This window comes from Rattus rattus, chromosome 2 (genome assembly GCF_011064425.1).
Source record: "Rattus rattus isolate New Zealand chromosome 2, Rrattus_CSIRO_v1, whole genome shotgun sequence".
NCBI lineage: Eukaryota > Metazoa > Chordata > Mammalia > Rodentia > Muridae > Rattus > Rattus rattus.
In genome coordinates, this window is record NC_046155.1 from 204,677,952 (window position 1) to 204,690,693 (window position 12,742).

The 12,742-nt window shown below is 39.1% G+C and overlaps 1 protein-coding gene across 2 annotated transcripts; it reads right to left on the reverse strand.

Annotated features, from left to right (window-relative positions):
* Positions 1 to 628: 628 nt before the first annotated feature.
* On the reverse strand, positions 629 to 12,264 carry Hint3 (histidine triad nucleotide binding protein 3). 2 transcript variants are annotated; one of them, XM_032894857.1, is made up of 5 exons: positions 11,979 to 12,264; positions 8,599 to 8,716; positions 6,210 to 6,279; positions 4,631 to 4,757; positions 2,594 to 3,026 (listed from the first exon to the last, which is right to left on the reverse strand). In XM_032894857.1, exons 1-5 carry the CDS (start codon positions 12,156 to 12,158, stop codon positions 2,994 to 2,996), a joined length of 528 nt encoding a protein of 175 aa, XP_032750748.1. In that variant the 5' UTR covers positions 12,159 to 12,264; the 3' UTR covers positions 2,594 to 2,993. The 2 variants fall into 2 exon arrangements, with proteins under 2 accessions (XP_032750747.1, XP_032750748.1); XM_032894856.1 differs by lacking the exons at positions 2,594 to 3,026; positions 4,631 to 4,757 and adding an exon at positions 629 to 854.
* Between the last annotated feature and the right edge of the window lie 478 nt (positions 12,265 to 12,742).

Genomic DNA, 12,742 nt, shown 5'->3' on the forward strand with positions numbered 1-12,742 from the left:
CCGTCCCAAGTGTTGAAATTATAGGCCTGTGCACAACACCCAGTTTAGGATTCCTCTTCATTTGCATTTATAAAATTTGAATAGAAAACTAGAACAGATATGCAGAGTTATGCTGGACTTTATAACTGACCATTCCTTACAGTATCATCATGGACAAGAATGGTGCCCACAGTCTCATACGTCTGAGTGCTTAGTCATCAGAGAGTGGAACTGTTTGAGAAGGATTAGAAAAACTAGGTGTAGCCTTAATGAAGTAGATGTGGAGGAAGTGTCACTAGGAGTGGGCTTTGAGGTTTCAAAAGCCCACAACAGGCCAGTGTCTCTTTCTGCCTGTGGATCAGGATGCAGCTCTCGTCTGCAGCTCGAGCTGCTTGCAGGCCGCCAGGTTGATAACTAAACCTCTACAAGTGTACAAAGCCCCCGACGTTTTCCCTTACAAGGGCCGCCTTGGTCATGGTGTTGCTTCATAGCAATATATTGTGAATAAGGCACATTATTAATTAGCTTTGCTTTGAAGCGCCGTCATGGATAGATAACACATAACTGGATGCTAGTGAAAAGACTAAGTAGATTTCAATTGTAATTTGATTATTCACCTTTAAGAGTACAGAAAATGTACACTAAAATGTTCTTTTAAGGATTTTTTATTTTATTTCTGTTATCATCAGTGTATGTGTACATTTATAATTGACAGGGGGTGGCAATACATAGAGGTCATGTGTGCAGGTCAGAGGACAACCTGTAGACTCCTTTATTATCTTGTGCCACCTGTACAGAGGTCCAGAGATCCAACACAGGTCCTCAGGGTTCCATCACCTGGTAGACCCACTGAGCCCCCGTAAAAGGATAGAAACCTATACAAACACAACCAACCAGCTAATTACATTTTTAGAGGTCCCTAAAGGCATCTGAAAAACCCCTTAACTACCTTCCAAGTACTACCATACCAACCGCATCAATGCAAATTCAGAGTAAAGTATTCAAAGGTTGTACTTCTCCCAAAGTTTGTCATATTTTTACTAGTACAGAAAAATCAACTGTAATCAGAAAGCTATTACACAAGGCAGTGTTGTAAAACCTATAAATCTAATTTTGAGATCCCATAGCCCCTTTCTCTATTTCTAGTGAATAAACTGAAATTCAGAAGTTTGTATAAATTAACAGTGGAACAGAATTCAAGGTTCTCAGCTTTCCCACCATCAGTCTAACACTGAGTCCTGAATTTCAATGTTTACTACCTATTCTTATCAGAGGTCTCCCTCTCATGGCCACTTGCCTGGGCATTACCACACTTAACAAACAAAAATCTAATCAATTATTTTTGTCTTACTCCCACAGCAATGGCAACTGAACGCAGGCTGACTGGCATCATTTCTTTAGTTCTGGATCCCAGTATTGTTTAGTACTCATTAAATATTAAAAATTATTTGTACTCATTAAATAAAAAAAATTATTTGTTAATGAATTTTAATCATACTACAGAACACTTAACTATAGACATTATAACCAAGCACTGCAATAAGTGGTATGTTACTTAAGACTGCATAATAGCATGCCAAAACAAACAATCGAAAAAGCAGAAATCTTAGTGGATTTCTATAATGCATTAGTCTTTATGCTTCTTTCTTGCTGCTCACATACATGACTCTACTAGACACTGGCACAATGTACAACTGGCTTTCACCACCTGCTGTCTCTTCAGTCACTGCTGTGTCTGTTGATACCTCAAGAACAACTCCCAGTAAACACTATCACTGAAGGACACACCAATAGCACTATGTCATCACGGTAAACTTCTTTATGTCTCCACTTCAAGTCACTATTTACCTTCATTTTCTTTTGATAAAAAACCTACCATATGGCAACAGTTTCTGTCACTTTTTGTACATTACTAATTTGTGTTTCTTCTTTGTCTCCTGACAGGGAATACTGCATAGAAGTTTTGTTAACATAACAGTGTTGCTGGGTGTTATAAACATTCATTGAAAGGTACATTGAAATAGGTCCCTCTTATCTAAACGTTCACCTTTTGTGACCTAACTTTTATAGTTTTAGTTACCTACAGTATGGTAAGTGAAAATCCCAGAAATAAACAATCCACATATTGTAAACTACATGCAATTCTGCACAGAAATCTCACACCACTCCTCTCTATCCCACTGGGAAGAGAAGCATCCACACAGTCTGTATACATTTATTCACTGAGAGTACCCACCTCAGTTATTAGGTTAACTGTCACAGCATAGAGTAGCTGTAGTCGACTTAGTATGGCACAAAGTACAATCATAAACATTGACAGTATTTTAATTGTATATTGTTGTAACTCCTATTTTATTAACATTGTTGTTATTAATCTCTTACTATAATTGTTATAAACTATCTATGGTATGCATATAATGAAAAAGCACAGGATATATTATGGGTTTTGGTATTATCCTGGGTTTCATGTACTCACTGAGAGACTCAGAGAATAACTTCCCTATGGCTAAGAGGAAACTAATTGTGTGTGTGTGTGTGTGTGTGTGTGTGTGTGTGTGAAACCAGTTAAAAATGACACATACATAACTGCTTCTATCATGAAAATCACACAATATTAGTGGCATGGTATTCTTTATTTTGAATATTTATGTGTAAGACTATACAACTGTCATAAAATGGCTAATTTTTCTCTTTTACTATAATAAAGGTTCAAAATTTTTATGCCAGTTTATTCACCACAAATTATTATTAAGACTATTAATAAATGAAACTTGAGCTTTAAAAAAATACAGGATGCATCTTGATTAGCAGAATTTGTATTAGATGGACTGAAGTCAGTGAGAAAATTCTCACATAACTATGACATGTCAGAAAATAATTATTCAGAAAAAATGTAAGCTCCCCAGTGGTAGTGTTACATGTGAGCCAGCCATCCTTCAGACGCAATTAGCCTTCAGAGAGCAAGCCAACAGCTGCTCTGAGTCAGGGAAAGAACTTGTCCATGCTTCACATCTTTATTTTCTTAGCTTTTCAAGCAAATAATCAACCTGTAATAAAAAATAAATTTAAAAAACATGAACATATGGCTCATTCTAGTTATTAGTGCCTCTGTTAGATAATTCTCCTTGTAATACCAAAGAGCAAGAAATATCATATTTTGTTTTAAAAATATCTTACAGAAAGAAAATAAAATAGTCCTATAAATTATAGTAAAATAAAAATAATATAAACAGGCAGATTCCAAGTAACATTAAATATTAAAAAGCTTCTACAAGAAAAGAAATATAAATACAATATTAAAAATGTCTTAAACTAGATATATAAGAAACAAGATCATATTACTAAATGACAGGTCAGTCTGAAAATGTTATATCCTGTGAGATTCCAATTATAAGAAATTCTGAAAGTCCGGTATTGTGGCACATGCCTCAATCCCAGCTCCTGGAGATCTGCAGAGGCATGCAGATCTCTGAGTTTGAGGGCAGTCCAGTCTAAGTTCCAGGAGAGCCAGAGCTACATAGCGAGATCCCGTCTCAAAAAACATAAACAAAAAGGGAGGAAGGAAGGAAGGAACGAACGAACAAACGAACTAACTAATTCTAAAAAGGAAAATTTTGGAAACATTAAAAGTATCACTGGTAGCTAAGAAACAGAAGGAAAATAAAACAGCAAAGCATAGAGGGTGTGTATGGAAGTGAAATGATTCCATATGGATGGCCCCACAGGGGATACAGGTTATACAGCTACCCAGACCTACAGGGGATATGGCAATAGGAGTGGAACCTGAAGTGAGCTACACCTGGGGTAGTGATGGGGTATCAGTGTTGGCTCTTTGATTAGAATAAGCATATGACTACGGTTGGGATGTGGTAAGGAGAAACACTGTGCATAGGAAATAAGAAGATATCAAACTGCATGCAATCCCCTAGTACTGCATGCAGTTTGTACTCCTCTCCGAGCTTTAAAACTATCTATCTATATATGATGTTTCAATTAAGAAAACCAGAATTTATATCTAGATCTGAATTTTTTTGTTTGCTTTTGTTTTGTTTTGTATTGCTTTTTGCTTTTTGAGACAAGAACTTCTCAGTGTAGCCCTGAGAATTAGTTCTGTAAACCAGGCTTGCCTCAGACTCACAGAGATCCACCTGCGTCTGTCTCCCAAGTGCTGGAACTGAAGGTACGTGCACCACCACCCAGCCCAGATCGAAATTCTTAAAGCTCTGCTTTTCTATATATGTTCTACTTCTCATCCTATAGAGTCAGATTGCCCAGAAAATTCCTCAAATTCAAAATATTATTTGGAACTGAGAACTGTAGCATGAGCCTGTCATCCTGGCTCCCACAGGAGACTGGTACAAAGATCCCAATTTCAAGGCCTATCTGGATAACACACATCTCAGGGCTGGAGGTAGGGCTGAAATAGATCAACAGAGGAAAATGTTGCCTACTAGCATAAGACGATTCTGGTTCAATATTCATCAATGTTAAATTAATTAAATTCTGGATATATTTTTTTCTGGGTGCAGTTTATGAAGATAAGTGGTTAAGCCAAACAGAATTCTTTGTCAGTGCAATAAAGAAAACAAGAACGATAGGGCCAAATCCTTTAAACTTGCTGCTACACTGCTGCCGTGATGGGAGCACTCACCGTGATAAACCAGTAGGAATCCCGCCTGTAAACCACCTTCGATAAGAAGCCGAACTCTGTGACTGGCGCTATCACATGGAGGTGCAGATGAGAGATGGAGCAGAACGGAGGCACATGGAAACCCATTCTGAAACACAAGACGCTACTGACTACTCACTTCTCAAGGCAGCTGAGAGTACATGTAAATCAAAGATTAAAATTATCCAGAGGTGAGCAAATTCCCATTCATAGATCTTCTTTATGCACAAGTATTGCCAAAGTCCTTCATGCTGAAGTTCATAGACAATTCACACCATTTATCAGGGGCAGCCTCATACAACCTCTAGAAAATCGAGCTGCATTATTACTAGTCAGTTTGATACTTAGCATAATAAGTAGAATTCTGCAAAGATATGCTCATGTAAATGACCCTCAACACAAATGAATTAGACATTCAGGCAGTGTTTGTTGCTTTAAGACATAGCCAGTAGATGGCAGGCTTTTGCCTTTAATACAATACCCAGACACTAAACAACATTTCCATAGTAATATTAATTATTACAAAAAAACAAGCTTTTGTCACCAGAAAAGGTTCTTGTCAAATACTAAAACAATTTAGATGCCATTTGTCCATAATTTCCTAATTTATAAAACATTTATGAGCTCATTCTTTTAAATAGGAAAGCATTTAATTCTTAAAAAGCAATTGTTCAGCAAATACTTTAAGTTAACTCTACATTAAAAGCCTAATGATGGTGTGTATGTGTGTACATCTATGGCTGGGTGTCATAACCTAATGACGGTGTGTACGTGTGTACACACGTAGCTGCGTGTCATAACTGACCCTCTGTCTTAGGACAGGTCTTTCTCTGAACCTGAAGGTAGCCCAGCAGCCAGAAAGCCTCAGAAGCTCCTCTCTCTGCCCCTATCCTGGACTTCAGGTAAGCTTACACCATGGCAGCCTTTGACTTGAATTCTAGGCACTCGGACTCGGGTCCCTGGGCTTGCACTGCAAGCACTCTTGCTCAGCAAACCAACTCCTTATTCCCAACAATGTATTTCTAAACCATGTAAGTCTACAGAAGAAAATCTAGTTTACACAACTTTATAGAAATTAACAAATAGAACTACAAAAAGGGAGGACTTTGAAGAGATGGCTCAGTGGTTAAGAGCACTGACTACTCTTCCAGAGGACCTGAGTTCAATTCCCAGCAACCACATGGTAGCTCACAACCATCTGTAAAGAGATCTGATGCCCTCTTCTGCTGTGTCTGAAGACAGCTACAGTGTACTTCTATATAATAAATAAATAAATCTTTTTTAAAAATTTTAAAAAAGAGAGAAGACTGTTTTTGTCCTATTTTACCTACCTATTGTATGTACACACTTACTTGTCTGTCCGAACTACAAGTGAAATTTTGGGAAGATGCTGAGGCATGAGAAGAAAATCTACTAAGTTTACACTATCAGTGGACTTCACCTCGTGTGCAGGAATACTGCACCTGAAGCACAACTCTGCCACCACCGCTTCCCTTCTCATGAGAGACAAACTTCAGAAAAAACAAGAATTAATGTTAGTTTCTACTCAGAACATACGCACCTCACATCTGTGAAGTCTGTGAAATTATTCCTCTCAAGAATGGTTTTTCCAACAGTGACCATGCTCTCAACTGTAAAGCAGGAAAGAAACTATTACACTATGCTATACAGTAAGCTCACTAAAACTTTACTTCCTTTGGGCTATTTATTTTATCTTTACCTATGTTTCTCTGGTACTTTTTAATTAATTACTTTTATTCTTTGTGTATGTAAGAGTTCGAATGTATGTCTGTGAACTATGTAAAAGACCACAGAGGTCAGAAGAGTTGTCAGATCCCATGGAACTAGAGTTACAGACAGGAATAAGCTGCCATGCAAGTGCTGGGAACCAAACCCATGTCCTCTCAGAAAGCAGTGAAGTGTCCTTAACCTCTGGCAATCTCTTCAGCCCCCTATTCTCTGGTATTGTGAAGTGTAAACTGAAATTACTTATTTTGAAACCCATTTTCTTCTTTAAAAAAAAAAGATTTCCTGGGTTGGTCCCCAGCTCGAAAAAAAAAAAGAAAAAAAAAAAAAAGATTTATTTTTATTTGTGTGTGTGTGTGTGTGTGTGTGTGTGTGTGTGTGTGTGTGTGTGTGTGTGTGTACCACATGAGTGAAAGTACACACAGAGGCCAGAAGAGAATACCAGATCTCCTGGAGCTGGAGTTACAAGCATTTGTAAGCAGCTGTGAGGTGCCAGCCCTCTGGAAGAGCAGGAAGCAGGCTTACCTTCTAAGCTGCCTCTCTAGCTCCTTCAGACTTTTCTCATATTAGCATCCAAAGCAACAAATAGGTGTCCCTTTAGGTACTTTAGCAATAGTCCACAAATTTTAATATGTTCTCTATTTATTTTTAAGTTCAGCATTTTCTTCTTTGATTTATTTTGGAATTATTTAAAAAACATTATTTCATTTAAAAATTCCTCTTTGACATATTTACTTAACTATAAGTCTGCTTAACATAAAAATATTTACTGCTATGCTAAATATCTAATTTAATTCCATAGCCCTCAAATAATATATTTTGTAAGATTTCAAGCACAGTAAGTGCTACAAACTGTATTTTGATGCTTAGAATATGTTCTACCTGGGTGAAATATGCTCTTAAAAACTATGCACTCAGCAGGTAAGTGGGATTCTATTAAGTATCAGTGAGTGGGGGGACTGCACATTGTTACCACATCCTTCCATGTACACATTATTTTTCTTACTTCATAAATTACCTTTAAAATGTTAGCATGAAAATATTCACATAAAAAGTACAAAGGGGGCAAGATAATGAAATTCCTAATGAGATCAGCATCAATATTTATAACTAGTTATGATAGAAGCTTCTAATGTCCATGAAGTTACCTTGAAGATAGAATAAAACTTCCTAAGAGGTCATATTATCTCTGGTAAATATCCAAAGAATGAAATAGAAACTTTTGGTAAGAAATACGCAATCAGTCAGTCATAGGGTAAATATTAAGTCTATAAGCATAAATGTTACCCTGTGTTTATCCATAATATATGTTCTAAAGCACATGGTTAAAACAAGTAAGCATAGAATTTTGTATTATTTAGAAACAACTTTCAAACTGGTAATTCAGTCACCTACAAGCTCATGAACAATAACGCTATAAAACCAAGATTTTTTTAATCTAAGAGTTTTCTTACCTCTAAAGAATTTAGTCTGATTTATCTGTTGTAGAATGCCATATAGTACTGCCAAACTAAACCCAGACCCTGGTGAGAAAGGCTACTAAACCAGACCTGGAATAAACTGAAAAGTGTCTCAGGAAAAGGTGTCAGAAAAAAGTTGAAGAAAGCGCTGAGTAGGTAATACAGAATAATCTCAAAGAAACAACATTCGGATCTCCTTTTCAGAAGCTAGAAGTTCAAGACCTCCTAACTAAACTATGGTGCCGATTTATCTGCATCTGAAATTATCATGTAATATAAGTTCACAATACTTCATAACTTGTTTCTGATTTTTTATAGCATATTCCAATTTCAAAGTCAACAAAACAATCATTTAAAAGTGCAAACAAGGCCACATGCACAGTCCACTGAGGCTTCTGTGTGTTCACAGCTAAAGCCAAGATACTGAGAGCCAGTCTTCAAAAACAGCACAAAATACTATAAAGCACCATTCACTATCTCTTAAAAGATTTTAAAAATTAAATATTCCCACATCTGAAATTTGCTTCAAATCCACTGTGGCTGGTTAATATATGAAAAGAAATGGCCACGAGTTACTAGTTAAAGTCAGTGTGACAGACACATGGAAGTCTACTGTCATTTCTTAAACATTTCTGTTTGGTTTCTTAAATAGAATGTTTCATTAAGTCTTACTTTCTTGACAACCTGACTAGCTTTTTTTCTTTTTTAATTGTCACTGCCATATTTAAAGAGAACTCATCTTACCCAATTCTATGTGATCTTTGTTTAGATCCTTGCAACTTCCAATATGCTTTTTTGGCACCACGAGATAATGGTGAAGTGCTGCTGGTTTGATGTCTTTGAAACAAACCAGGTCTTTGTTCTAAAGAGAGAGGCATACTGGTGAGTAAACTGAAAAACAAATTTCCCGACATTATTCTGCTGTGCTATGACTTGAGCACAGGGAAATGGCATTTATGTTCCAATCTAGGCCTAATGAGCATTTTCATAACTGTGCCTTACTTAAATTCACAAAGATAAGCTTCAGCTCTGTCATGTGGTATTTATTATATTAAGTTGATTTCAAGGAACAATTATGAGTAAAATTCATTAAAACTTTCTTACCAGAAATCTGTTTCGGCCGGCAGTGGTGGCACACACGTTTTAATCCCAGCACTTGGGGCAGAAGCAGAGGCAGGTGGATCTCTGTGAATTCCAGGCCAGCCTGGTCTAAAGAGACAGTTCAAGCACAGCCTACAGGCTACACAAAGAAACCCTGCACAGACAATGAAGAAAGAGAAATCTCACTTTTAAATTTTATTATATATTTTCTCATCCCTACTTCAAGCTTTGATCACTCAAATGAACATAGTTTTTATCAGCAAAGTTCCCTGGACGCACTGCTATCCATCAATTCTGTATTCCAGGACTCAGGATTCCGTGTCACGAGAACCTCAAATCCACACTATTAGCCATAATTAGCTATCGTGCCAGGCATAGAGACTCTATTTTCCTCCATTTATTACAGTCTTTCAGAGGGTAGGCATAAACATTGGTGTCAATGGGATGCTTTAGAAAAGGTCAAGAAGCCATCAAGCCTCTGGCTGAAGAGATTAACTCCTGATGAAAGCTGACGCTGACATCCCCACCCCCCACCCCGTTCAGGCCCAGCCCCACAAAGTCTGTTGTCTAGCAGTGCTACAAGGTGGAGGTGTGTGTGTGGTTGGGGTGTCCTGGAGTGGTTGTTGAGCCACTAAGTCCAGCCAAATCTACAAGCTTCAGTTTCCGTGAGCAACTCTGTCTAAGGCAATAAGGTAAACAGCAGTAGGAAGGGACAGCGAACACTCGTCTCTGGCCTCTACACATGCACACGTCCACAAACCAACACGATAGATACACTGCTTTACATTTAGAGGCAAAGGAACTGGATATTTCAGTTACCTGTTAACTGCATTTCCACTAAGCAACTGCATTTCCACTAAGCTGTTAAGATACTGAACCCGGTTCTATGATTTTACTGTCTTCTATTGTACTACTGAACCAACCACTATTAAAAAACAAAATCCAATCACAAAGACATATTGCCAAAAATACAAAATTATCTGTGTGTGTCCATATATGCTTGTTGTTGTTGTTGTTGTTGTAGTGCTGGTGACCAAACCCAGGGCCTAACATGCTTACAAAGCCTAGCAAGTTCTGCCACCGAGCCACGGTTTCTCTTTTTTTCTTTCCCTTTTTGGTTTTCCTTTGTAGACCAGGCTGGCCTCAGACTCAGAGATCTGCCTGTCCCTGTCTCCCAAGTGCTGGGTGTGAGCCACGACTGCCAGGCTACAGTTGTCCTTTATAGTAAGACTTCCCAGAGCAAAATACTGCAAAGAAGCCAATTGTCCCTAACTCAATGACAGTGTTGGTAAAACCAAGCAATAAAGTACCGAATGCCTATTAAATGGATCAGTGGTAGAGCGCTTGCCTAGCAAGCACAAGGCCTGGGTTTGGTCCCCAGGTCCGAAAAAAAAGAAAAGGAAAAAAAAAAAAAAAAAAAGGATCACTGCACAGCTGTGGAGTATTAGTCTGGGATAGAGTCTTCCTAAAGCACAAAGCAGAAGAGGCCTAACAAATAATTCTCAAGTATTTTTTACACAGCTACAATTTCTTCCCAGGAACTGTCCCTTCATATCTAAAACAAGCAAGTACATTTGAAAGAACATCTGTGTACCATGGTATCTAAGGTGTTAGCGATTTTAATTAGCAAAAGAGCAGTTAAATCAGCTAATATTACTAAGTATGGGCTCCGGCATGGCAACATTTCTATGGTTTCTCAAACATTTTTTCATTTTTCATTTCTAAGAGCCCACTTTCTTTCTCTCCTTTGTTTGCTTGGGTTGTTTGTTTGTTTTGTTGGTCGGTTGGTTGGTTGGTTGGCTTTTCAAGCGATTTCTCTGTAGCCTTGGCTGTCCAGGAACTCACTGTATAGGGCAGGTTGGCCTCCAACATAGCAATCTTCCTGCCTCTGCCTTCTGAATGCTGGAATTAAAGGCATGTACCACTACCACTGGGCTATTTCTAGGAGACCCTTAATAATAATTCATATCAATACCATGAGATATGAATACCAGGCATGGTAATATATATATCTTTGTGACTCATACACAAAGAGTAAAACACTGCCCTTGGTACTGGTAAGCCCCCTACTAAGAATATGTGGCATGTCCTTTGCTTAAATGAATTCTGAAAAATACAGTAAGAAAACCATACAGAGATCTCTGAGGCAAAGAATCATCTCTGACTTTTGTTGGAAAGCCTTGCAAACAAATTCTTCATGATGTTGGTAACCCTGATTATTCCAAATCAAACAAGTTCTTCTGCCACTATTTGTATAATTATATACCAACACCTTATATAAGTCAAATCATTCGTTTACAACGAATATATGTGTAATGAGAGTTTTAAATGCAAGATGATAAATCTCTCTCAAAAGATTAACTCTCTATGAGGGATGATGAGATGTAAAATATGTTTGAGCCAGGGGAAAGGGAAAGTTTTCTGGAATTTCCAGGTATGTCATGGCTGTTGCACTCTCGAACTCGCAGCAAGTATGATTAACTACAAGTGATCTGCATAGGTTTGAATCCTGTCCAGATCTTGTAACGAAAAGGGGAGGAGTTCATGAAGCCCTCGCGGTTGATAAGAGATATTTTTCCCAGTGGTGTGTAGCCACTGACAAGCTATGAACTGTTAAGTTATCAGTTCGACTTCAGACCCAGTTATGAAACTCCATTCCGCCTATTTTCAGCCAAATTCGCTCTTCGTCACCACGCCCATGACCTGTTTTCTGCTAGTTGTACGCTCTCTAAGGATACTGGAAGTATACATAACTTACTATCTAGAGAAGAGGAAGACTCCTTATAGTAAAAATAAGGACACAGGATGCTGCTGTGTTGCAAATGCATGCAGAGGGAGGCGAGCGTGCCTGGCTCCATTACCACTATCTCTCCCTACTGAACAGCAAAGGCACCTCTGGAGACCTCTGGGTCCCTGAAAGAAGTCAATCACACGGTAGGTTTAGCAGGTCGGTGCAGAGACAGAAGCCTGCGAGCCTGGATTGGAGTTCGGGTTCCCACCCACCCCGGCCTGTCGCCGCCCACCTCACAGTATAAGAGTTCAGTTTCGGGTTCCTGACCCGCCGCGACGCGGCAGAACACGCAGTTACTGTCATAGTCCCTGGACTCCGAGGTCCCAGGCGAGGACACCTCAGGTCCTGCTTTGGCAGTGACTGTACAGTCGGGATTCGGCTCTCCAGCGAAGCCCGCTTGCTTTTCAGCCATGGCGGCCGAGAGGCGACTTGAGGATCAGCTGAGCTGCTCAAGGCCTGGCGCGTGCGCGCCCGTGGCACCTGGAGCCGCCGCCTTGCTCCGCCCTCCTAGCGATGCGAAGTCTGCGCACGCGCAGGGACAGACTCTGGGAAGGGGAGTCAGTGGGCGAGGAGGGCGCGGTAAGGCTTGCCCTGACCCCGCCCGTCGCTCCGTGATGACGCAAACAGCTCAGCTTCAAGAACCTAACCCAGGGGCTTGGGAGTTGGCAGTAACCTTAGTCTAAAGTGGAAAGGATGTTGTTTCCACTTCTCTATGTAGTGTATCACGCTCTAGTTATAAAAGAAAAAAATATAGAAATTCGATTTTTTTTTTTGGTTCTTTTTTTTCGGAGCTGGGGACCGAACCCAGGGCCTTGCGCTTCCTAGGCAAGCGCTCTACCACTGAGCTAAATCCCCAACCCGAAATTCGATTTTTTTAAGGGTATAAGAGGATGAGTAAAATGTATAGAGAGCCTTGTTTGACAAAGTGAATTTTCCTTGTTTTCTGTGTACTTGTTCAGTCACAATAATTTTAGGATCTGAAACCAAAAAAAAAAA